The following is a 22278-nucleotide window of genomic DNA, read 5'->3' on the forward strand; positions in this document are numbered from 1 at the left end:
CCCTGCATCGCGCTCTCTTCGTGACAGCAGGCGTTTAACCCTGCCTTCAGGTTTAGTACCAACATGTGGTGAAATGTCATTGTCTGAAGCATACTGAAGCCATTTGTGGGTCAGCACTTTGAAGAGAAATTCTGGTATTTTTAAACGAATGGCACTTCCAAAAACATTTGGAATCACACCTGTAGATCGTGAAAAAAATGTACTTTTCGTTTACATTTCGTTGACTGTCATAGTTGCCCCATAAGATTACATTGTAGCCGCTGCCACATGTGAACCCTTCCTCTTCTGTCTGTCTTCCAGGAGTCTTACGTATGGAAGATGTACCAGGAGCGTTGCTGGGAGTTTTTCCCTGCTGGGGACTGCTTCCGGAAACAGTATGAGGATCAGCTCAACTGATCTGTTCCTGGAGCAACAGACCCTTCCCTTTCACACTGTCACCTGTTGGAGGTTCTCTATCCTCCCTCTAATTACCCTCAAACCTTTCACACTGCTCTCTGAGGAGTCCACGCTCTACCAGACGACAGGTTCTGCGCTCTGCTCCATTTCCCAGTACAGGAGGGACTCCTCTGCAGGCCCCGCCCTAAAGCCTTCCTCCCAGCTCGTTCTCATCCAGACAGTCAACTCTGCCAGCTCTGCCACCACTTTGTTTGGAATGCTTCGAGGACTTTGTACAGAGAAAATATCAGAGTGTATGCTGTACAATAGTTTTTGACATTTTTGCTTTATCCTGTTCTTATTTCACAGTAACAAGCAAAAAAATACAGAGGAATAATGGAGCAAGGGAAAAGGGAGGGACCCGTAAATGGACAGAGGAGAGTGGAAGCAGGATAAAGGGAGCGTACTTCCTGAAAGACTTTCAGGACAGTGATGGATACACAAAGAGCAGACATAAGAAGGTTGATGTTTTGGAATTTTCATGTGTACAATGCACGCTGCATGTAGGCTCAGGCGGTGGACACACATCTCTACAACCTGCTGTAATCCAACACAACAGCTCGCCAACAAATAGGACCTTTTAGAAGCTTCCATGGCCAGAGGTTACGACAACGAAATGATGGTTTGATTCAACTCTATGGAAAGTGTTTAGGTTGCGGTACACGTGAGAGTTCCTTCTCATAGGACTCGAATCCACAGGTACCACAGAGTTTAATCAACACAACTTGGGCTGTTGAACTGGACTGAGTTGAGGTATAGATTACAGATGTTAATACTGAGTCCACAGGCTGTACATGCCAACACTGTGTGTGTGAAGGGCTTCTTAAGTAAGTGCTCGCGACATGATCAGCAAGTCCATTTTGTTCCAGCTGAGGGACCTGGAACCTCAGCATCACTGTTCTCCATCAGCTCGCCAGTTACCTCCACCTTCTGTTTCACAGGTCAGAGAAATGAATAAAGGTCCCCCAAACTCTGCTTGTCAATTGGTTGAATCCATTATTAACATCTTTGGGATCCGCAGTCCATCCCAGTCCAACGCACTAATGCCACCGTCCAGACAAACTTGGCTTTGTTCTGTCCAACTCTTCAGTGCTCGAGTTGTGGTGTGTAAAAAGACATCACGGTCTCCTGGTGCCACTGGTGGAAGACTGTCTCTTTTTTAATGAATGCTACTTAACTAGGGCTAGCTCAGTATATTTGTTAATCAAATGATGTAGTTTTATGAAAAGCAATACCAAAGCTGCAAAAAAGGGATTTGTCTGTTAAAAGCTGAATTATGAAGTTTGCACTTGCTTGTTAGTGGAGCAACTCTCACTCCTGCACAGCAAAGGCAGGCCGAAAGATGGACGATAGGTGAACAGGCGGAAGAAGAGGGGAAGGTTGAGACAGGAGGATACAGTGCCTTACTAAGCCAGGAATGAGCTATGCACGCTGGAGGAGGAGAGAGTAATGCTGGCTAGCTTCACAGAAATACAGAATAAAGCCCGGGAAGCTGGGGGATGCCGCGTGGGAGCCCTAGAGATGGAGAGAGAAATGTCCTCGTGACTCTCTTATAGAAGACTAAAGGAAAATGGCTGGCATGTGCAAACTCGAGTAGAAATATCCATGCGTGCTTTAGAGCTTTATGAATTGCAAATGGAGTGTTACAATTTTGTACAGCTCCATATGACTCAATTCATCAGTTTAATGATACTGTACTGTACTGAAGTCCCATGTCAGCAGCACATGGGGACATCGATCAGCAGGCGAGTGGCGTGTGTCACTAGAGTAGAATCGGTTACAACTTCAGTACTGGCTTTGGCTACTGGTATTTCTAACGTTTGGTCTACCTTCACAGATATGACTGGTGGACCAATATTAGAAATAATAATAAATAGATTAATAGACCATAAACAACCTAAGGGGATATATATATGTATTACAGAGCTGTTGGATCAGACTAAGAACAGGCTACGTGTATGTGACGTGACTGTTCCAACAGCGTAACTGGTTTTCATGACTCCAGTATTCATCGTTTTGTGATGCTGCCATGCCTCCATTTTCAAGACGAATCCTTCTTGTTAGCTTTGTTGAAGGACACACATACATTCTGTCTCATGCAGTGCAGGAGAGACAACATCGAGGTACAGACATCCCATCATCCATTATCAGTATGTGGGATGGCACGATCACTTATTTCTATTTTGTACTGTAACTGTCAGACCCTCACTGTAAAGCAGCAAAACGACGGGCACTGATCAAAGTGAAGGGAAGGCACGAATCTTTCAGAAGACATTTCACAACTTGCAAAGTTTGGACCTTCCACGATTTGGGTCAGAATGCACAAATAAAGAACAAATGGAGGATCATATCAGAAAAGTATTTATTTAAAGCCGAATCATCATTGGAATGATAGTTTATTTCCTTTCTTCTTGTTTTAACTAATTCAGTTACAGGAAGTGTGTTGATTGAATGTATGTGCAGAGCTGGCAAATGATGTGCAAGAAACTTTTTATAATGACGATTCTGTTCTTTTCTGTTTTTTGTTTTCTTCCTGTTCCGTTCTTTTTAATGATCGTATGCAATACAGCAAACAGAGTTACTCTTTTTCTATGAACATTCTCAAAAAACTATCTCAGAAAAAAAAATGCCATTGCATGTTTATTATGCGGGTTTAATGAACAAGTATAACAATGACACTAAATCTATGTCACCCATAAATTGTTTAATAGGATTATTTAAGATGAATTAAGATTTCTGTGATGTTGTATTTAAGTGTTGTGGGCTTTACTGTAACTCTTCAACCCATTTGCTGCATCCCTCTGACAAAAAAAAAAGAGAGTGGCTCTTGCTTTTCTCTCAGTTAACATCTCTGGTTAAATATACTCTGAGTAACAGGTTGGTTTTAAGTATCTTTTGGTTTGAAGCTGTTCACGGAGCGTACGGGACATGACTGCAAACAAAGGCAAACAAGCTTGAAATAAAAAGAGGTATTTATTCTTTTATTAGCAATTACTTTTTTATTTTATTTACATATGTAATGGTAAGGATATAAAACTGAGGTTGTTCTGTTAAGTTAGTCCACCACTTAATCTTAAAGGTGCAGTACTTGGTCATGTTTTCCTGGCTCTTTGCACAGAACCCGACCTGACAAAGACGCAGCTTTGCCTGAACGTTGTACGTCACGTTTCTGTCAGCGTGTAAACAGGCAGAGCCGGTGACACTTCTCGGCCTCAACAGACACTCTCACTCTCTAAAGTGATCGTCGGTGAAGAGTGTACAAGGGGAATTGAGCTTCAGAATCGGAGAAAAATCAAATAGTAAACAGTGGGGTCATTTTTCTTTAACCAGTAACCCAAAGTGTTGAATGTTAAAGTCAGTAACACATTGTGAATTAAGTATTTATATGAATAAATGCAGACAAAATTTATCATATGTAATAATAAATACATTTGGAAAAACTCAGCTTATTATTTTTGAAATGTTTTTTCAGCCAGGGGCAGAGCCACTGCTCTGATTGGCTGTCCACTCGTTCAGACTGCAGCTACAGCCAATCACAAAAGTGGCTCTGCTCTTTGACATTGTGGCTTCGTGAAATAAAATGGATTGAAGTGCAAACTGCTGCGACACAATAAATGATTCTCATTGTAATGAGCTGAGTTTTTTTTTTTTATTATTATTATTTTACAATTTCCTGTTTATATATTCAGTCTGTATCTGTCTAACCTGTATTTCATAATGCCTGTATTAAACACTGGACATTTGGGCTCATCATAATAACAACCCACTTAACAAGGATCAGCCCTGACATTTGTGAGGCGTTGTGAAGTAAAATCTCACCTCACTCAGTTCGTACATGACATTATGTCCGTATTGTAAATTAAATCCCGTTATACAGTCGAATGAACTCAAAGAGACAGGGGGGGTCGAGCTGATTGCACCTTTATCATTAGGTGAGGATGCACGTGTGTTTTACATGTCGCACCGATGACTGTACACGTATAATAACACAGTGGATGTTCGTCATATTCAACTATGGGTGTTCTGTATATAGCATTGCGCTCGTTATACAATGCCAATGTCATACCTATGCTTTTTTAATTGCTGGCCATCACCAGACTGAATAATACCATCACTTAGTGGTATTTTGCTCATGTAAAAACAAATAAATATTTTCCATATTTACCACAGAGGGGGCATGTTTAGTTTGCCACACAGTTGGCCGTCATGTTGACCTTTTGAGACTTAATGTGTAAAGAGGGACAGAGTCTATGAGAAATGAATGGATTTGCATGATTTTGAAATAAAACTTTATTAACTTGTGAAGAGGAGAATATTGTTACTTCAACGTTTCTGTACTGTGGTCACTTTTCATTGAGAACGGACAACATGCTGTCTATACTGTGGACAGTGACATATACCGATATACCTACAACTCGCCTCTGACACAGTCTCAACACATATTAAAAGCTTTATGATGCAAATATTTAGGTCTCATCATTATAAGCTTTTATTGAAAGATGTGAGAAATTATCTGTTTATTTGAATTGAAAAATCAAACATTTGTTACAAACGCACAACATTTTAGCCAATGGTTGTTTTCTTCATTACTAAATTGCATGATTTAGAAATGATCAAATCCCCTATTCACTTTTTATCAGTGGAAACATTGGATACTGTGTTAGCTGCCAAATTGACTTATTTAGGCTATACAGTGGGCCGGTAAATTCTATTAAAAATAAATGACATATATCAGATTTTCTTTGAGTGAAACTCAGTAAAGTTCCTTTTTATATATATCACAATATCTGTATTATGACAATTTACAATGGAAATGCAAAGTCCGGTGTGGAAACTGTCTTAGTATCATATTCTTTAGTTTTATTAGTGATTAATAATGAGCAAGTTGAATATGTCAAATATTTAATCATGAGCAGTTTCAAAACATCAAAGCAGTAATCAAAGAAATCGATAAAAACAATGTAAATGCTTCTAATGTAACGAATGCTTTGTTTCGAATTTCAATATTGAATCAGTCAGTGTCAGTACGAGGTCAAAAACATGAGATCTGCTGGTCGAGGTGGTGTTCATGGCATGGTGGGTTCAAAGCAACCGTTTAACTTGAAGCCTGTCTATAATATCTGGGATTTAAAAGATGACAATTCATTATGAACATGGTCCCTGACATGAACATACTATTTCCTGCAAAGTGGTCAAAGAAGCACTGGGTTTCAAATTTAGATAATGTGGTAAAAAAATCAGATATCCTGCACAACAAATTCTGTTGAAAATTGATAATGTTATTAATCAGTATTAATAATGCAAAATAATGATTGCACAAACTCGATAGCATTCACAGACATTTTTAGTTTAATCTCTGTTTTTCATCAAAGACTCGATTTGATCACAGATAAAATGTGTATGTTTCCTTCAATTATAAGTGGTAGAATTATTGAGCAGGTCGTTCAGACACAAATGCAAACGCAGAACAGTCAGTGGACGACTTAGAGGCACACAGAGAGTTTTACTGATGATTCTGAACACAGAAATAAAACAATAGTTGGATTTCAGGGGGGCAGGCAGCTGACAAGGACTTTACAAACAAGAAAAAGACAGAGCCAGTCAGAGCGGGCGGCTCTGGACAAGGTGGTAGAACCACTAACCAGAAGGTCAGTGGTTTAATTCCAGCTGCTCCAGTCTGCATGCTGTTGTATGTACTTTTACTTTGTAAGTCAGCTACACACAACATCTATTGCACTTCTTGGAGAGGGATCTATCGGAGGTTCCTACGCTTGTTTTTCCTGGTGGTGACGCCGATCACAGAAAGACTCTGTAGACCAGACCATCTTATTTCGGTTCTGCCTTCGCGGTCTACGCAGCCCACAAAGACCGCCAGAGGAGGTGGCCCCTGAATTGGGACGCAGCTTTAGGACAGGCAGGAATTCTAGGAACTTATTTCTAACAGTGTAACTGACACACAATCAACACAGCTGCTAAGAGCATGGCAAACAGCCACACAGGAGCTTGATCGCTTTTGAACATATGACATACATGTTCATTTGGTCTAGTGTTTATTAGAACTCGGTACAGTGCAGTATGATATCAAATCACAGTTTATTATCACAGAAAAGGTCAAATGGCAGCGCTGACTATTATATAATTATTTGCCGTGCACACTAGAGTGACATTCTAATAAACAGTTAAGATGATTAATGGAAAAATGTAGTGGGGGCATTATAAAAACACACAATGAGCCAAAATACACAGTCCGGGTAATGTGGATTTCACCAATCATGGTCATTAGTGCAAGACTGTGAAACGACTTGACTGTACAGTTGAAAGGTGAAAAATGGGACAGAAGTCGAAGGTCCACAGAGAAACTGCAGCTGATAAATGAATTTTAACATTTTGCTACTTTTTAACTACAAAGTGCTCTACATGAGGAAACGAAAAGAAAGTCAATAATATCTAAAATACGAAAGATGAATTTACTATCAGAATGATTGCAACAAATGACCATTAGTTAAGTAAAAGTCATCAGTTACTCTTTGAAAAGGGGGATGTAAGAGAACACTGAGTTTACATGAGGCTCAGGCAGAGTTCTGTAGCTGAGAAGTCAAACATCAACGGGTCACTGACGAGGGGAGATCTGAGGATCCACATCTCAAAGAGCAAACAGGCTTGTGGGTAAGGAGAAGACTCACTATAGATCATAGCATGTAAAAACTCTCACTATCACTGAATTAATGATATTTGAGAAGTTAACCTTCAAATAAAAACCTATATTGGAGCATCCTTTTATTCGAATATTCTAATAAGACTGTTTTACACCTGTTGATTTTGTTTTATCATTCAAATCTAATTATTCGCTATATTTGGACACTCTAAACTCTTTTCTAAAATTTGAAATATGTTTTGCAGAGTGTTGACTGCACAGCATGAGTTTAAAAAGACGTCAAAGAAGTTAGGTTCATTTTTTAAGTTATGTACAACAGAGACCACGTCAGTGTCAAAACTGAGTTGGCACTGCTCGTTGTTTCGTTATCTTTAAAAACTCATCTAAAAGCCAGGTCCTGTCATTGTAGAGTTAGACTCAGTATGTGTGTAACAAGTTAATCACCATCTAATCTCATGATTTTGTCTTCAACACTTTTATATGTCTGTCTTGGATTTTGTTCTCCATCTATTCTCAATCTTTCTGTCATGATTCTTCCCCAGACTTTTTGAAGTTTGGACTTTTCGAAAGGACTTTTGATTTACGTTATTGTCTCAGAATCTCCTTGTGTTTGGACTTTGTTTTGGTTATTGGTTATACTTTAAGTTCTTCGTTTCCTGTTTTATTTTGAAACTTATTTCCTTGTGTGTCTCTCACTTCCTGTCTTTGTCCTGTTTCCCGCTTTTGGGATTGTCCGCACCTAATGTGTTTTACCTGTGTTCATAATCTCTGTGTTTCCCTTCGTCAAGTCGTCTGTTCAGTTTGTTCCTGCCTTGTTTCCGAGTTCAGTCAGGAAGGATAAGGAGAGAGCAACTGTCTGTGGGCACCACATGTTAAACCATTCCCTTTTCGGGGGCTGTGGGTTCCTGCTTTTGCCTCTATTGCACCTGTTGCTACTTTTATTTGCAGCAAAGCAGGTGAAACTTGTGCTTTCAAATGGATAGATTCATATCCCTGAAGCTTAACTGACTTGGTGTTATGCTGTTCCCTTCATTTGTTTGAGCAGTGAATATAAACCAAGCAACAGACCTGTTATAAAGATGCATCTCAGGTGATCTGATCACAGTCTTAGCCACAACCAAGATCTAGTACATGTCATTTAGCTGACACTTATCCAAAAAGATTTCCAATTAGTGTATTCAACATCTATGAGTGTTCAGCATCTTGCTCAAAGACACTTCGGCAAGGGCTGGGATTTGAGCTGCTGACCTTCTGGTTGGAGGACAACTGCTCAGCCACCACTGCCCTACCATCTATTGTACTGTATGTATCTGGACCCTCAGATTAACAGTGTTATGCTGCGCTGGCTGAACCACTCAGCTCCTGAAAGTCACAGGTAGTTGTGTTTTTTGTTCGACGACAGCATCTGTACAGAGCATTTTAAAATAACTTCATGTCCTAAACACATGAGACACAAAGCAGTGTGTCACAAATCAGACTTACTGTGTAAAAAACCTTCAGCATCAGCAATCCACAGATCCTCATGAGAAGTGAGAGCAGCTAGGTTCAGTCTTTTGTATAATCCATGTGGCAAACCTGGTCCTGTGTTTCCAAAGTACCCTGTATTCACAGTAATATACTGCACATGTGAGGAGGCCGCACCCAGGACGGTACCTTCACTATGTATTTCTGTAAGAATCCTTCCCAGATTCACAAGTAGGAAGTTGACCAAATATTTAAGAGAGTCCCACATTGTTGTCTCACAGTAGCTGATACATGTGTGGCTGCTCAACAATGAGCATGAAGTTAATCTTTCCCCAAACCCCAAGGGACAATTAGATTAACTATTTCCACCCATAAAAAGATGAAATAGTTTTAATTACATATTTACTCAAAATTACAAGTATACACATTATATGTATTAACATTGTAAATAGCATTTTATTAGACAGGCACTGGCCCACCTCTCCTCTCTCCCCTATTTTTCTCTGCTCACCCCAACCGGTGGAGGCAGGTGGCCGGACACATTGAGTCTGGTTTTAGAGGTTTCAATAATATTGTATAATAATGTATGTTGTGATTTGGCAGCACACAAGTTATTTTTGATCTCTTCATCTTGAACTCAACCAAATAGAGACATTGACAAAAATAAAGTAATTCAGTTTGTTCCCAGCCCCCCCCCCCCCCATATGAACTCGTACAGTCACCTCTGTCATAGATATATCAGAGAGCTTCACTGCAGACTCCAGCAAATCAGTGCTCAAAGGCGGAGCTGGAGGTTCCAGTCCCACACCAGCCGAGCAGTGTGAGCCACAGCAGAGAGAAGCATGCTGCCGGAGCAGAGCTGAGCTTCCTATTGGGATATCATACTCAACACTGGGAACCAGGGTGGACCTGTAAGTATATTTCATGATTCAGAAAATACATTCACGTTTTTACCATCCATGACCAATTAGGAAAACACATTAAATTCATTAACCTCCTGAGGTTAAATTTTAGGTTTCTCTAAATATAATTTTATTGTGGCCTGTGTATAGTTTTTTTCTTGTGTTGTTCCTATTTTTTGGTCAAAACCAACTCATTGATAACCACCAACTGAAGGCATCGGATCGGACATTATGGAGAATCATACTGGGTTTAAACATATAGCTTGCAGCTTTGAAAGAAAACAAACAAAAAATAATAAGTAAAGGCCAGTATTCATATATTTTACATGTATGCAGAAATTGTTGATGCATCTCAAAAGAAACACTATTACAAACTATTTGACAGCAAACAAGTGATATTTCCTTATTTGGATAGGTCTAGATTTTCTTAAAATAATACTTGTATGCCCAGATGGACACAAATGTCTGATTGCTGGCTGTATAATCCTGCCTTTCCATTCCACACTGGCCCTGAGGTCATTCCTTTCCCCCCCAGAGGGAATATCCTTCAGTTTATTTTAATGTGTGTTGCTGATATGTGTAGGAGTGCAGCCCTTAACAGATAACAGACTAACCTATCAAACCCTTTTGTTCCCCAACATCTTGCCTCGGAGAGAAGACATTTTCTGAGAAGATATGATGGTTCTGGCTTTAATTAGTACAGCCTGTATTAGTAATGTCATCTATTCTTTACAGGCTATGCTAATCTATGCCAGAATCAGCAATGCAGTGGGAGCTGGAGGATTGAGTTCTACAATCGAGACATGTTGTCTTGGTTGGACTGCATATGAAACCATGTACAGACTAGATAGTCTGGAGTCAGTGATGATTTTCGGGGCCAATGTTGTTTGGTTCATTACCATTATGTAAGAAAACACAAGAACGGTTGTTCTGCTGTACGAGGATATCTAAAAAAGCCCTGGTGTAACAGTACTTCAAGCAAAAGAGTGAAATACTAATACTTTGAATCATCATGAGACATCAGCTTTTTGTGTTTAGTTGCCTGTAGTTGTCCATAAGCAAAGGCGATGCACAAGGCGGTTGTCTTTAGTGGACAACATAATCAATCCTGAGACGCTACTTTTATGCTGTGCTCTTTTGCTGATATTTTCTATCTCTTTAAAAAAATATGACATTCATAATTTGCATGTTATATTGTACAATTTCACAGTCAGCAGCCAAGTTACAGGATGACTCTGCTCTTACATGAGTATTTCTCATTTTCCACAAGAATATTGTATTAATGACAGTGCTGCTGTTGGGACAGTAAATGTGTGCTTTTCAATACAGGAACAGGTCGTCCACTAATTAGATGGTTGGTGGTTTGATCCCAGGCTCCTCCAGTCTGTCCAAATGTCCTGAATGTGACTGTAGTAAAGTGCTGGTCAAAAAGGACTATATAAATAGTATAATATACAAAAGTGCAATTTAAATGGGAGTCCATTTATCAATGACAGGAGGACAACATGCACTGTTTGTTCTTGTAGGTTTAGCTTGTTGGATAGATTCGTACCTGTTGGTCATACTGAAAGGGTGATGATTCTTAGAACAGAAAAAAGTTCCTGGAAAGAACTGTCAAGTTTGTGGAAAGATTATATTGACAGAAATTATTTGTGCATTAAGTGATTTGAAGAGTACTTAAGTTTATTAAGTTATGCTGTTTCCAATAAAATCAACGTACATTACCAATCTCTACTGAACTACACAATATCCGTAGTATCTGTAGATTAAATTCGTTGAAAAAAGTTGCTCACAAACTAACTGTAGCTATACGGTTGCATGTACAATCCTGTGTCATGTAATATCAGTCAACCAGAACCTGTTTCGCTAGATAATTTATCGAAAATGTTATATGGCTACAGTATACACAACTTCAAACTCTAAACCACGGAACATGACCGCAGACCGGCGGGCAGATGGATGGGCAGTACCAAACTACCAACCCCCTGAAGTATGAGTTGTCTTTTGATGGTGATGAGTTTAACCATGTTTAATGTCACCCAGTTTATGTGTAATGTGGCAGAAGAGGGAAGTGAGTGACTGTTTGGTGTGAAGGCACAGTTGTGTCTTATCAACTTAGCACTAAAAACGAAGATCATTGTGTCTTATTAATTAACTTTAAGGAAAAATGTTGTTGATGGAAAGTGGTCTGAGCACCGAGCCTTGGGGTACCCCTTGGTTTACAGAGGCATATTCCGATTTAGATTTCCCAGTTTTAATAAACTGCTTACTATCAGCAAGATAAGCCTGGAACTGGGAAATGTACCAGTGAGGCCAAGGTAGCCAGTCACATGGGTGGAGAGGAGGCTGTGGCAGACAGTATCAAGGGCAGCCCAGACATCAAGTACAATGAAAGTTAGCAAAACCTGAATTGTTGACCTATATAGTCCATATTATACACATTGTAGTGTGTTAACCTCTTAAATCAGATTGTGGGAGTTCACAAAGTTCACAGTTGTACATGTGTTGTTGAAGTTGATGGCAACAACCATTTGGATTAACACAATCACACAATGTCTGGGTCCCAATGTCATCTATGGGACAGTCCACAGAACACAGAACACTGAAAACTTGAAACCTGCCAAGCGTGGAACCAATTTGTGTTTTGTACATCTTGGTAAAGGTCTGCAAAGTGTTAATGAAAGTAAAACTATTTGCTCGGTCATCACATCATAACCCTTAATATATACTCAGAATCTGTGTCCTCCCTATTTAAATAATTAATTTGTTTATTTTTCTTCATTTTATTTTTTGAACTCCTGAGTCTGTCTTTGTCTAGCCTCAGGTTTTCTCCATCTCATTAGTTCTGAAATATGTTTTCTCTGGCCCTAAGGTTGCAGATGTGTGAGGTTATAACAAGGAGACATCTGTGGTGTAGAAAGGGCCTCTGTGGGATTTATATGGCAGAGATTGGCAGAAGGTTAAGATTGCAGTAACATTTTTAGTGTGTGTGTGTGTGTGTGTGTGTGTGTGTGTGTGTGATTTTTCATTTCCTAGTTTTGGTGGACCCACATTTTTTGTGAGGATGCAATAGGGTGGCATGTGACTGCCCTCTGATTAAATGCATTTTTAAAACATCACAGGAACTTAATTGTGTTTCATATTTTATTATAAAATTTTGTTGCACGGACCATTTTAATTCGGTACTAATAAAAAATCAGGTATCAATTTATCACACCTTATGCTGCTGGTAGTTAGTAATTCAACTTGTGCAGTATGTGTGTATGTGGCTACAACACTGCTGTAATTTAACACAATTTGCAAGAAATGGTAACATGTGCTCTCATCTTCGTTTCCTCTGTTGAAAATAGTTTTAAATTCTGATTAACTCTTCTGTTTTTGGTACAAATGTTTTGTGAAAATGCCAAATGATACAACACGTTAATGAGTCGCTGTTTGTTTTTATATGTGATAATCAGTTTTCCCCCTTTCTTCCAGTTGTCCATTGGTCGTCATGAACCTGATCTCTAGCTCTACCCCTGCCCAGTTCCTTACCAACAGTTCTCCTGGTATGAGAGACCAGTCTGTTACCAACATATTCGAGCCTGGCATCCTGGGTATGGTCTTCATCACTTAGCACCTCTATTACAACTGAGTAATTCAGATATCATCTAGATGTGTGCATATCTCTTAAATATCTTTCTAAAAGCAGTCAATACAAATCTAAAATGATGTGTCAGGGGAAAAGGGAGCCAAAATAACTCATACAAGGTCTTTCTGTGTATTAAATAACTTTTATTTAATGTATGTTTCTCCACTTCTGCAGGTGGCTCTTACCAGGAGTTGACCATGTTATCTGACAGTGTTGGTGAGTGGCAGCATAATGTCAGTCATGGTGCGATACAAGGAGGAAACTTCACCAATTCTTCACTTAACATGACATTAGTACCGCCAGCAGAGAGCTTTGACCCTTTGGGAGGACATACGATCTTGCAGGTAACAATCAGCTACAGTTATTGGTAAAACTTTTCTTATTGCATCAATTTAAATCAATACTTAGCCAATAGTGTTATACTGACGAAGACATCAACAAGCCATTATTAGCATTAGACATTGACAATGTCTAAATGATTCCTCATATCACTCACTTTCACATTTTTTCACCATAAAAACGTGCACAGGGTAGTTTTGTGGCTCCATTGTGTGAAGATCTGGCTTTAGTTTCAGGGAATTCCAGCTGCCACACAAACATTCATCTGTGCTCCTCACATGGCTGCTCTAAACTGCAGGGAATGTATGGCTCATTTGAAACTGTTGTTTATCGTTGGCTCTCTAGGATAAACTTTGCAATCATCAAAATCTTTTCCCATAAAATTTGTTTTGCTATCAATTAGAATTTAAAACAACATAAGTTTAGCAATACAAAGCTTGTAAAAGAATATATTTATGATATCTAATAGCCAGTTTAAGAGATTAGTCAAGGGCATTAAAAGAAAGTATCATCTGCATAAAATTGTGAAGAAATGACCAGCTTTATATGATTCATCTGAACAGTGAACAGAAGAGGACCCACAACTGACCCTTGTGGTACCTCTAAAGTAACTTAAACAGCACTTTATTTAAAATGACTTCTTGCTCCTCCTGAAAGGTACTAATAAAGTTGGTGAATATATTCCTTACAACTAAAGGGGGCTTTGTAAGGTCTAAATGATCACTAGTGAAGATGGAATACTTGTCCTCAGACTACTGCTACTGAAGATAATCCCACATATCAAATTTCTCTCGAAGATGTTCAAAAAATGCTGCAGTGTTGCTTTTTTACAAAAAAAAAAACTGCAAACTTCCATGGATACTGTCATTCACTAGAGGGTTTCTCAGAATAAAGGGGTTTTCTTTTCTTTTTGCTTGTATAAAGGTCTGCAGTCCATATTCTTTTGCTTAATTGGGTAGAAATCAGTTCACCCAAAATGCATGTTTGTGTAATTTATCTTGGTGATGTCTTTAATCCTCATTATTTCAGTTTGATTTGTCTAAGGTTATGAAATATTGTCACCATCCCAATACAATAGTGTTTACTGCTCAATAGCATTTCCAGTTTAAATAACACCGTGCTCTTATTAAGGAAACCACCAAAATCCCCCATTGTTGTTCAGGTCAGTCTTAACAACATTAACAGTTTAACACATTGCAACTTCTTAACTACTACCTTCTTTTGTTCTCTTTCCTCTCACCTCTTCTTCTGCAGGTCATCGTAATTGTCTTCCTCACTGGATCACTTTCTCTTATGACTGTGGTTGGCAACATCCTAGTAATGGTGTCATTCAAGATCAATAAGGCACTGAAGACAGTGAACAACTACTACCTCCTGAGCCTGGCATTTGCTGACCTGACCATTGGCACACTATCAATGAACCTGTATACCACCTACATCATTATGGACCAGTGGGCTCTGGGGCCAGTGGTTTGTGACTTGTGGCTCGCAATTGACTACGTGGCCAGTAACGCCTCAGTCATGAACCTGCTCGTCATCAGCTTTGACAGGTAGCAGAATGTGATGTTTTTTGTTTACTTTTTTATAGATAAACCTGTTTCTGGAAAGCTTTGTGTATTGTTGGTACTAACTTTGTGAAAAAGTGATATAATGATACAAAAGAAACAGGACCAATGGACACTGATATCTATTCGAGGATGAGTTACTCACAAGGGGTTAATGGATATTGAATAGATCAGAGTACCCAAATCTTCTTCAAAGAAGTTTTTCCATGTGGTCTCACACAGGAAATGTGGCTATAGAGAGTAAATTAATTAAGAGTATGTTTATTCCAAAAAGTATCTACACACATAATAACTTTGTTACAGTAATCAATCAATCAATCAAATTTAATTTGAATAGCCCATATTCACAAATCACAATTGCAGTAATGTGAGTACATGTAACACACCTCCACTCCTTTAGACAGTGGACAGGGGTAGAAAGTAATCCACACTACTGTGACAGTTACTATATCAGTATTCAGTTGCCTGCTTCATTTCTGTCTTCTCAGGTATTTCTCTGTGACCAGACCTTTGACCTACCGGGCCAAGCGTACAACTAAGCGGGCAATGACCATGATTTCATTAGCCTGGTCCGTCTCTTTTATTCTGTGGGCCCCAGCCATCCTGTTCTGGCAGTACATTGTGGGTGAACGGACAGTCCAGCCTAACGAGTGTTACATCCAGTTCTTGTCTGAGCCGATCATTACGTTCTGCACTGCTATTGCTGCATTCTACTTGCCGGTGACTATTATGGCATTCCTGTTTTGGAAGATCTATCAGGAGACAGAAAAGCGAGCTAAAGATATGCAAGGTCTCAAGGCGTCTGGGCCAAGCAACAAACAAGGCCAGGCTCAGAATCAGGGGAGCGGCAGTGGAAGTGAAAGTGCAACTAACAGCCAGAAGAAGAACTCCTCAGCCATGCTGCGCCAGATGAGCTCCCAAAGCTCCAGCAGCTATGAGTTAAATCAGCTGGCTTCAGAGAAGAACAACAAGGACAATGCCAGCGTAACAGGACGCGGAGGGAGATGTGGCGCACTTTGCTTTCAGTTTATTTCACTGTTGCCAGGTCGCCATGCATCCAAGAGGTCCATCAACACCAAGGCAACTACAGAGGGTGGGGCAGATCAGAGCAGCTGTGATAGTATCAACAACAATGAAGTCGGTGTCGCAGGTGACCAGTCGGGTTCAGAGGAGGAAGCTGATGGTGCACAACAATCAGGTTTGACATATCCCTGTTTAGACATTATTTGCATGATACGTAAATACCGCAAGTATATATAGGGACGGCTGTGGCTGAGGTGTAGAGAGTGGTCGTCCTCCAACCAGAAAGTCAGCGATTCGATCCTCAGTCTTCCTCATCTGCATGCCGAAGTGTCCTTGGGCAAGATACTGAACCCATAAATGGCCCCTCATAGATGTTTAATGCACTAATTGTCACTTTGGATAAAAGCGACATGTAATATAATGATCGATCGATCTATCTATCTATCTATCTATCTATCTATCTATCTATCTATCTATCTATCTATCTATCTATCTAGATGGCAAGAAATCTGGGAAGGTGAAGATGAACAAGGACAAACAGTCATCGTCATCCATCAAGAGTCAAAATAAGTCCCAATCAAACTCTGTCACCTCGTCGCCTTCTGACCAGTCACCTGCAGCCATCACCATGAAAGATGCAGCCATGGCCAAGCGCTTTGCCTCCAAGGCAAAGACAGAGATCAATAAGCGCAAGAATGAAAAAAAGGCTAACGAGAAAAAAGCAGCACGGACACTCAGTGCTATTCTGTTTGTCTTCATTACGACATGGCTTCCATATAACATCATGGTGTTGGTTAACACTTTCTGTCAGGACTGCATCCCTGGGACTCTTTGGGCATTGGGCTACTGGTTGTGTTATGTGAACAGCACCATCAACCCCATGTGTTATGCCCTCTGTAACAAGACTTTCCGTACAACTTTTAGGGATATTTTGATGTGCAAGTGGGATCAAAGGAAAAACAAGTCTCATTTTCAACAAAAGAATGCTGTTGCTTTCCGGAAGAAAGACCCAATGTAAAGTAATTGGCAAATTATTAGTTGGATCTGTATTTGAATCATTTCCAGAGCTGCAAAGCAGCATACAGCCTCATCTTGCAGGGAAAAGATGCTGAATTGAATTTTGCTCAATCAAACTTGTACTGGCCTTACAGAAAGTTTTGTCAAGTTAGCAGAGGGGTCTAGGGCTGGTTTGTTAGGGTTAGGTCTGTCCATGATACTGTATCTCGACAGCTGCTGGTCAAATTTGAAACGGATATTAATGATCCTCAGAGGATCATTCCTAATATATTGGTGACCACATGATCTTTTTAGTACAGCATCACTTCAAAAATATTACACTGACCACAAACAATTTCACATCTCAATAACAAATCACTAGATTTAAAAGTTGTGAATATTCATGGTCCTCAGAGTATGAACCAGAGGGCTTATGGTGGCCCCCACCTTATTTTTAGTAGGACAGTAAGACCAAAAGTAACATTGGGTATACATCAAATCTGATAATTTGTAGCAGCTATCAAATCTATCAAAATATGATTGACAGGTTCAAAAATTTACTGAGCATTTTCATAATCCCAGAGGATAACACATTTCCATTTTAGGGCACTCGGATGATCTCAATGCAAGTGTCAGCATCAGGTCCATGATTTCACCACATTTAATCTTAAAATTCAGCTTGAAATGTGGAGGATAAAAATGTTCTAGATCTCGAGTTTACTGACTTGAGCCATCCACAGGATGGACTTGTAACCCTGGGCCTGTGCTGTTTATTTTAACAGGGTTTTTAGCTTTGCGACAATGATGCATTTAATTCTTTCCCTGCTCTGCTGTGAACAATGGAATGATAATTTGGTGTGTTTTAGGAAGTGGATTTCTTCTTCTTCCTCTTTTGGATTAAGAGCTTTGTGGAATTATTTGTCAAAATGAAAGCAGCCCGGCTTTTATTTGTTTTTAATACTGATGTTACCGGGGCAATTTAGAGCTCATCTTACATATGCGTTTGGTTTTCATTGTAGATTTTATGATTTTAAATAGTTTTAAATTTCTGTAAAACTACATCAAAGAGCACAGCTCAGTTTATGCCAAATGTTTTTCAAGATTACTTATAAAACATGGACAGAACATACGCAGAGAATCAATCATTTGTGGTTTATGGTTTATTGCATATCAAAATATAGCCCTGAAAAAAAACAATAACCAGGATGTTAGCTATAGCATTGACTCAGTTGCCAGTTTATTAGGTACACCTAACTAATTAGTGGACACTATTTTAAAGATGTGTTGATGCATCTTTATAGTTGTGTTGCAGGCAGTAGTTTATGCTTCTGTGGAACTGCAATGTGTTATTCACCCAACCAGTACTGATGTAAATGGAGCTGAATAGGTTGTAGTTAGGCTTACCAAATAAACTGACTACTAATGTAAGTCAACATGTCTAAATACACTCTTATCCACTCTCATCAGTGTCGTTTAGTGAAGAGAGACACTGAAGAGCTGTGACCTCCAGTGTTTTGTCACTTGATTAAAATTCTGTTCAGAGGCTGTGGACATTCGCTGAAAGAAAATAATATTAATAAACCTTATTTATTTAACACCTTTTAAAACAGAGTTTCAATGTGCTTTACAGGAATGAAAATGGAAAATTGAAGGCAAACAATAACAAACAATTTAAAAACAAGATATGCAAAGATAACATCAAATAAAAACAATAAAATGATTTAAAGATCAGAGCGAGCAGAACGCACAGTGCGTCGCACACCTATATAAGTGTGTCTTTAAAGTGAGATTTAAAAAAGGATAAGGTGTTGGCCATATAAATGAATTAAATCAGTTAAAGAATATAATAATTTATAGAAGACACCAGTATCGCAAATTATTGTTGATAACTTGGATGAGTGATTATCAGTATTTATGATTCACTGTAGTGGTGTTTGTATGAAGCTGTTCAGATGATGATGAATGTATTGTCAACTGACTGACTAGATAACAGTGTGGCAATGAGCCTTATCCCATTCAATTGTAATTGTTTATTTGTGAAAATACCATAGAATAGTGTGTCCAGAAAACAAGCAAAGTGGATGGCATGTCAGACCGCTCAATTACACTGTACACTGGGAGTGTTCAGTTCAACACCAGTGTGGGGAAAAAAATCAACAAAAGAACACTGAGTTGCCAGTGGAAGAACAGAAATACATTTTGACACATCTAAACTTGAGTAGTTTTTATATTTCACTGTAGGTTTCTATCACGGGTAGAAGTGACACTAAGTGAAGAGTGAAGATGCAGGTCAGTCACAGTATCACCACATTTTTAAACTGCAGAAATAGCAAGTCAGGTTGCTCGTGTAGGAATGAAAAGGTTTTGCAACACTGTCCAACTATAAATCACTTCTTCATTTTCATTCTGCATTGAACTGTGGGAATAGTAAAGAGTACATTCAGAAATTCATACAAGCAAGATTTATTCTGGGAAAGTTGTGTTCTCTACCAATCAGTTTTCCTGAATGTTTGGTGTGTCTCCATCCATCCTAAATGTTTTACTGAAGCTGTTTAAGTCACAGATCAATCCAGTTTTCAGTCTCCTCTTGCAATACTAACCACAGATGAAATGAAGTCAGCTCTGTTTAGGTTTCTACTTGGATGATTAAACAAATGAAAACACACAGCACTCACCAACAGGACCCATGTGCCACACTACAGAGGCCGTAGTTATCTCTCATCCTCCACAGCTGTTTTCACAAATGACTATATGACAATAGAGAGTTTCTGTGTGTTACACAGTGAATACTATACACTTAAGTGTGCAGCTCAACTCTGTCCAAAAACGGTCATTTTTGCATTGTTGTTCACATGTTAATAAAAGCTGCGGAACAATAAATTGAAATGAATAACCTTTAATACCTTTACCCATGATTGCTGGAAATATAAATTACATAGACATGTTATGTTTCACTGCTGCCGCTCTGCTTCATGATCACAGTGCAATAGCGTCATCTAGTGGCTTCCAGAAACACTTGAATTGTCAGTTGATAGACTAAAGTGAATACTTTTGTACACGACAGGCATATAATACGGAATGGTTAATTCAATAGGTAGAGCGGTCGTCCTCCAACCTGAAGGTCGGCAGTTCGATACCCAGTCTTCCCCATCTGCATGCCGAAGTCCTTAGGCAAGATGCTGAACCCCGAATTGCCCCTCAGAACAACAAAGTGCTGCCAATAGATGCACTGTATGAATGTGTGTGTGAATGGGTGAATGTAAAACTATACTGTAAAGAGCTTTGAGTGGTTTTATATAAATACAAAACCATTTACTAGTATGATCTGCAGAATATACTTTCACCATATGTGTTATTGCTTAGAACAGTAAATACTGCACAGTGTTGTACAAAATGTGTCCTGAGTGAGTTTTGAGGCCTTTTATGAGCAAGTTGCTCTTTGATTTCATGGGTAAAATTAGATTTTGGTTTGAAAAAAAATAATTGCTTTTTTGTTTAGTTTTGTTTCAAAGTTCAAAAGTCAATATCAGTATGATTTCACATAACATCTCAAAATTGCTGTGATGGGATTTCTTCAAATTTCAGGTTTGTAGACGGAACAGTTCCACAATAAGTCTCTTTAATAGATGGATCAGCGGATTCAGAACGCTGCACTTGAGTCCACACCAACAGTGGGTCACATTAGTCCAGTTCTCAGATCTTTGCTCCCTGGCCATCATATAACTAATTTCAAAAGTGCTGCTGTTAAAGCACTAAATGATGAAATACCAAACATCACTCAGGCATCAGTTCACAACATAAAAATGTATGCATGTTTTTTACATTCATTTAAAATAATACATTATATACACTGTAAATTAATCATTATAATATAATACATTATTAAATAATATACTTGCAGAGTAGGGAAATGAGATCTGACCACAGCTAGTCAATAGAGACATGTGGAGGCACACTCAAGTGTGAACTGGTGGAGTTATGTGAACAGGGCCTTTTTATGATTTATTTCCCTATCTTCATTCGAGACTGTGCATGGTCTTTCAGATTGAGAGCAGGACTTCCTGATGTCACATTCAGATTAGGTCATTCTTTCACACAAAATCCTGCACTCAAATAGCCCCTGCTTGTGCTTAGATTGGCTCTGCATGTGCTCAAACCGGCACTAGCAAGGCAAATCTAACCAAAAGCAGGAGCTATTTGAGTCCCAATGGTTTTGACTGAAACCTTAAAAACAAAAAATCCCACAATGAAAACAGAAATAATATGTCACAATAAGTTTCACTTTACTTATTGTGACTCCTGTTTAGTCTTAAATGTCAGTACAGGTGAACGTCAATGATAAAGCAGTCAGTCAATTAATCAAGAGTAAGGGAAAAACTACTAAAAAAACCTTTTAACAGGGTAAAAAGAAGGTAGAAACCTCAGAGAGCCACATGTGAGGGATCCCTCTCCCAGGATGGACAGAAGTGCAATAGATGCCAAGTGTAAAGGAGAACATCACCAAGATAAAGGTTTTAGCAGCATTGATAAGGGTAAACATTCTGAAGCATAACTGAAGGTCAATGAATTGGTGGATTATTGTCAGTAATGGTCGAGTATCTGAGGAGAAATACTATGTATCAAGCAGTCCTGCTGCAATCATAGTCCATGGTCAGCAGCCACCACAATCATGATCCACCATCAAGATCGGATGCCACTATAGTCCACAGTCATTGTCCACTGCCGCCATTAGGATCCATCATCAGCTGCCACCTCGATCGTGGTCCACCACCATTATCAGATGCCAACACGATAAAGGATCCGCCTTTATTATCACGATCAGCCAGCACGATACAGAATCCGCTATACTGGATCCACCAGTACGATCTCTGATACGTGATCCACAGATCATAATCCACGATGTCAGGAAACATTTTGCCTGTAAAATAAACACAGCACGTTATTTTCAGTCTAATCGCCTAACACAGTTTAAAAGTAAAACGCAGTTTCAAACCTGCACTGCAACTAATTCTGGACCGTTATGACCCTTTACAAAAGAAACAATATAAACAGCAAAACCTCAACACATTCTATATTTACTTTAAAATTCCAATACCTCCGGGTGCATTTGCACCCCTACATTACCCCAACAATCACACTTCTCTGATTAAAACTAAGGTTTGTTTGTCTTACCAAGGACATGTGCACAGGCATGATCACCAGAGCAGGAATGAATGCTGACACACACCTGTGCTCAATCGGCCTTTTAACTGCTGAGATGCTCTCCCT

The 22278-nt window shown here is 39.2% G+C and overlaps 2 protein-coding genes across 14 annotated transcripts in view; both read left to right on the forward strand.

Moving 5' to 3' along the window:
• The window catches only part of ryr2a (ryanodine receptor 2a (cardiac)), a 166187-nt gene extending 161425 nt beyond the window's left edge, over positions 1–4762 (forward strand). For 7 of the 13 annotated variants that reach the window (XM_034569591.1, XM_034569596.1, XM_034569598.1 and 4 more), the window contains one exon: positions 301–4317. In XM_034569591.1, coding sequence (XP_034425482.1) covers positions 301–396 — 96 coding nt within the window. In that variant the 3' untranslated portion in view covers positions 397–4317. Of the gene's footprint in view, positions 1–300 lie in introns of all 13 variants that reach the window. The other 6 variants (XM_034569590.1, XM_034569604.1, XM_034569601.1 and 3 more) reach the window with 1 other exon arrangement.
• Positions 4763–9349: 4587 nt separating this feature from the next.
• LOC117752387 (muscarinic acetylcholine receptor M1) lies at positions 9350–18494 on the forward strand. The gene is made up of 6 exons (XM_034569631.1): positions 9350–9465; positions 12934–13052; positions 13262–13431; positions 14681–14976; positions 15480–16189; positions 16512–18494. The coding sequence occupies exons 2-6, from the start codon at positions 12950–12952 to the stop codon at positions 17030–17032; spliced, it is 1800 nt and encodes a 599-aa protein (XP_034425522.1). The 5' UTR covers positions 9350–9465; positions 12934–12949; the 3' UTR covers positions 17033–18494.
• The last annotated feature ends 3784 nt before the right edge of the window (positions 18495–22278 follow it).

This window comes from Hippoglossus hippoglossus, chromosome 19, assembly GCF_009819705.1.
Source record: "Hippoglossus hippoglossus isolate fHipHip1 chromosome 19, fHipHip1.pri, whole genome shotgun sequence".
Classification (NCBI taxonomy): domain Eukaryota; kingdom Metazoa; phylum Chordata; class Actinopteri; order Pleuronectiformes; family Pleuronectidae; genus Hippoglossus; species Hippoglossus hippoglossus.

Coding starts and splice junctions, on each gene's coding strand:
- LOC117752387 (XM_034569631.1), top strand. CDS start 12,950: ATGAACCTGATCTCTAGCTCTACCCCTGCCCAGTTCCTTACCAACAGT. Junction 13,432..14,680: donor GAGGACATACGATCTTGCAG/GTAACAATCAGC, acceptor CTTCTTCTGCAG/GTCATCGTAATTGTCTTCCT. Junction 14,977..15,479: donor CTCGTCATCAGCTTTGACAG/GTAGCAGAATGT, acceptor CTGTCTTCTCAG/GTATTTCTCTGTGACCAGAC.